At 52.3% G+C, this 3492-nt stretch overlaps 1 protein-coding gene across 1 annotated transcript; it reads left to right on the top strand.

The window, feature by feature from the left end:
• Window positions 1–357: 357 nt before the first annotated feature.
• Window positions 358–2790, top strand: GAPDH (glyceraldehyde-3-phosphate dehydrogenase). Its single transcript, XM_029086229.1, has 9 exons — window positions 358–503; window positions 591–681; window positions 858–973; window positions 1080–1161; window positions 1300–1451; window positions 1586–1664; window positions 1897–1980; window positions 2124–2221; window positions 2489–2790. Exons 1-9 carry the CDS (start codon window positions 403–405, stop codon window positions 2556–2558), a joined length of 873 nt encoding a protein of 290 aa, XP_028942062.1. The 5' UTR covers window positions 358–402; the 3' UTR covers window positions 2559–2790.
• The last annotated feature ends 702 nt before the right edge of the window (window positions 2791–3492 follow it).

Here is a 3492-nt window from a genome sequence, read left to right as displayed (position 1 = left end):
CGGGTTCCCTCTTGCTCCTCCTCACCCATGTCTCTCTCTCTTCCCCAGATTTGGCCGCATCGGCCGCCTGGTCACCCGGGCTGCTATCCTCTCTGGCAAAGTCCAGGTGGTGGCCATCAACGATCCCTTCATTGATCTGAACTACATGGTGAGTTGCTTTGCAGTGCCCCCTTCGGGCACCTGCGAGTAGGGCTCTGCTGGCTCTTGTTCTAGTAGCTTCCCGGGAAAACCCGGTGTGGGGTAGAGGCGCAGGGCTGAGAGGTTTGCCAGAGCCAAGGCCAGTGCAGCTGTTGGACAAGGTCGCTGAGGAGGTGGGGAGCTGAGACTGTGGTGTAGGCAGAGCAAAGGCTGGGGAGGTGGCGGCCAGGGTACCTGACCTTCCTCTCTCCTTGCTAGGTTTACATGTTCAAATATGACTCTACTCATGGTCACTTCCGGGGCACTGTCAAGGCTGAGAACGGGAAACTTGTGATTAATGGGAATGCTATCACCATCTTCCAGGAGTAAGTATCTCTTTCCATCTTGCCCTTTTGAAGGATGAAAGTGGGTTTCTCTTGCAGAGCAGCTCATACAGTTTTGTCCCTCCTCAGGCGTGACCCCAGCAACATCAAGTGGGCAGATGCTGGTGCTGATTATGTTGTGGAGTCTACTGGTGTCTTCACCACCATGGAAAAGGCTGGGGTGAGTATGCCACAGCAGCACACGGGAGGAGGGATACTGCTGCTCCTGCCTGGGGGGCACATCACCCTGTACAGAGTTCCTCAAGATGATGAAGAGATGGGGCTGGGAGGGAGAAAAGATTGAAGAAGCGAGCTGTGGGAGGGTTCCTGAGTTAATTCAATCTTCTGTTTTTCCAGGCTCACCTGAAGGGTGGCGCAAAGCGTGTTATCATCTCTGCCCCCTCAGCTGATGCTCCCATGTTTGTGATGGGTGTCAACCATGACAAGTATGACAAGTCTCTGAAAATTGTGAGGTAAGGAGAGAGCAAGATGCTTTCTGGCTTGGAGCTCTCACCAGCTTGCGTGTGGTTTTGTCTCACATGTGTAACTATTGCTGATGAGCCTTTCTCTCTTCCCCAGCAATGCCTCTTGCACTACTAATTGCCTGGCGCCCTTGGCCAAGGTCATCCATGACAACTTTGGCATTGTGGAGGGTCTTATGGTAGGTCTGGGAGCTTGGTGCTGAGGAGGGTGTCCTATCCCCAGGTCCCCTCATTTGAGAGGGAAAGTGTCTGTGTCCCCTGGGATACCTCTTCTGGAGAGTATTGGCTGCGTTCTTACTACTGTGCTCTCTTTCCAGACTACTGTCCATGCCATCACAGCCACACAGAAGACAGTGGATGGGCCCTCTGGGAAGATGTGGAGGGATGGCAGAGGTGCTGCCCAGAACATTATTCCAGCATCTACTGGGGCTGCTAAGGCTGTAGGAAAAGTCATCCCTGAGCTCAATGGGTGAGTGTTGTCCCTCCTTGGGTGTCAGGAGGAGGCAGCTGCTGCCTGGCCAGCTCTGACCTGTTCCTAGCAGAATGGAGGGCTGGCAGAGGAGTGCCGGGTGCTGTTCCCTGCTGACTCAATGTCTCTTGCAGGAAACTTACTGGAATGGCTTTCCGTGTGCCGACCCCCAATGTCTCTGTTGTGGACCTGACCTGCCGTCTGGAAAAACCGGTAAGTGTTGTGGACAAGACCCTGACAACCTCCAGACCTGCCCCTGCTTCCTATAGACTCCCATCTTTTGCCTGGAATTGCCCTCTCTGCATCCATCTCTTCCCTAAGAGTTGATCTCTGTGAAAATAATGCCTGCCATGGTGCTCCTGTGTGCCTCTCCTCCCTCCCTTTCCCCTGGCAGACATTTTGTGTGAGTTGGGATCTGACCATCTTAAATTTGTTGTCTTCTCAGGCCAAGTATGATGACATTAAGAGGGTAGTGAAGGCGGCTGCTGATGGGCCCCTGAAGGGCATCCTGGCATACACAGAGGACCAGGTGAGTAACTCCTGGTCTCTTGGCCTGTGGTTATTGGTGCTTGCCTCAATTTTCTGATGGAAGCAGCCTTGTTGGGATCCTGACTTGGGCACTTCTTGTTCAGCCTGTGGGTAACCACGTGTATTCAATTTCCTCTCTTTCAGGTTGTCTCCTGTGACTTCAATGGTGACAGCCATTCCTCCACCTTTGATGCGGGTGCTGGCATTGCACTGAATGACCATTTCGTCAAGCTGGTTTCCTGGTAGGCACTGCAGGGTGATAACATAGATTCCTGCGGAGTTGGGTGGCTCCAACATATTAATAGTCTCTGTGGAGTGAGATTGCTTCTTACCTCAAATGACTAGAGCCTTCTCCTTCTGTTGTTTGGAGAGGGTGTATGGAATGCTTCCTACTTTCTTTACTGGAAGTGGATGGGAAGCTGCCTGGTTCAGTTGTGTGGGATGGGGAAGAGGAGCAACAGATGCCAGAAACAGGTCAGTCCTCACAGCACTTCTGTTTCTGTCCCCAGGTATGATAACGAGTATGGATACAGCAACCGTGTTGTGGACTTGATGGTCCACATGGCGTCCAAGGAGTGAGCCGAGCACACAGCCCCCCTGCTGCCTAGGGAAGCAGGACTCTCCTTCCTTGGAGCCCCTGCCCTTCTTCACCACCGCTTAGCTCTGCATCCTGCAGTGAGAGGCCAGTTCTGTTCCCTTGTCTCCCCCACTCCTCCAACTTCTCCCCGAGCCTGGGGGAGGTGGAGAGGCTGATAGAAACTGATCTGTTTGTGTACCACCTTACATCAATAAAAGTGATCACCATCTGAAATGCCCTTGTCTGTCTGTCAGTGGGGAAATGGGAGAAAGTGGGAGGTGTAATGAGCAAATGTAGGTGCCTGCTTTAAGATGGGCCCTGCCAGCTTGAGACAGCTCCGCTAAACAGTTCTGTGCAGCCACCATGTTAAAGCTGTGAATCCAGGCAGCAGAGACCTGGGAAATAGTGGAAGAGTCGTTTGGACAGCTTGGGTCACTCATAGGCATGGTGCAGTCCTGGGAAACGGCGAGTGCACATCTCTGCAGAGCTGTGCATGCAGACAGGTGAGCTACCTGTGCCAGAGGTAAGACTCCTCCTGCCTGTGAACTGAAATAAGGTGTGGTGCAGATCTGCGCTTGCAGGGCTGCTGTGTGGTGGTAGTGTGGAAAGCAGCTCTGCTGCTCCATCCACCTTGTAGCTCTCTGGATTTGCTAGTCTGATGGGTGTATGGAGAATAAAGTGCTGAGCAGATGACTTTTTTGCATTTGGTTTGGCAAAAGAAACAGGAATTATTTCTTCTTCCCCCCCCTGCCTTAGTAGAAGTGTTGCAAGGAGGAGTTCTCTCATTTGCTTTTACTTCTTAAAATGAATCCACCTGCCCCAGAGGAAATGGCTGCCTAGGGACGTGTTGGAGGCCAATGTTACCATGGTGGTAGCTAGTCTTAATTCTGGCTTAATTCTGTGTGGAAGGAGGGGCAGTTGCAGTTAAGCTCCTGA

The sequence above is a fragment of the Antrostomus carolinensis genome, unplaced genomic scaffold (genome assembly GCF_000700745.2).
Source record: "Antrostomus carolinensis isolate BGI_N321 unplaced genomic scaffold, ASM70074v2 scaffold5510, whole genome shotgun sequence".
Taxonomy (NCBI): Eukaryota; Metazoa; Chordata; class Aves; order Caprimulgiformes; family Caprimulgidae; genus Antrostomus; species Antrostomus carolinensis.
Note: the sequence above shows the minus strand (reverse complement) of the source record. Positions and strands in the feature narration are given on the sequence as shown.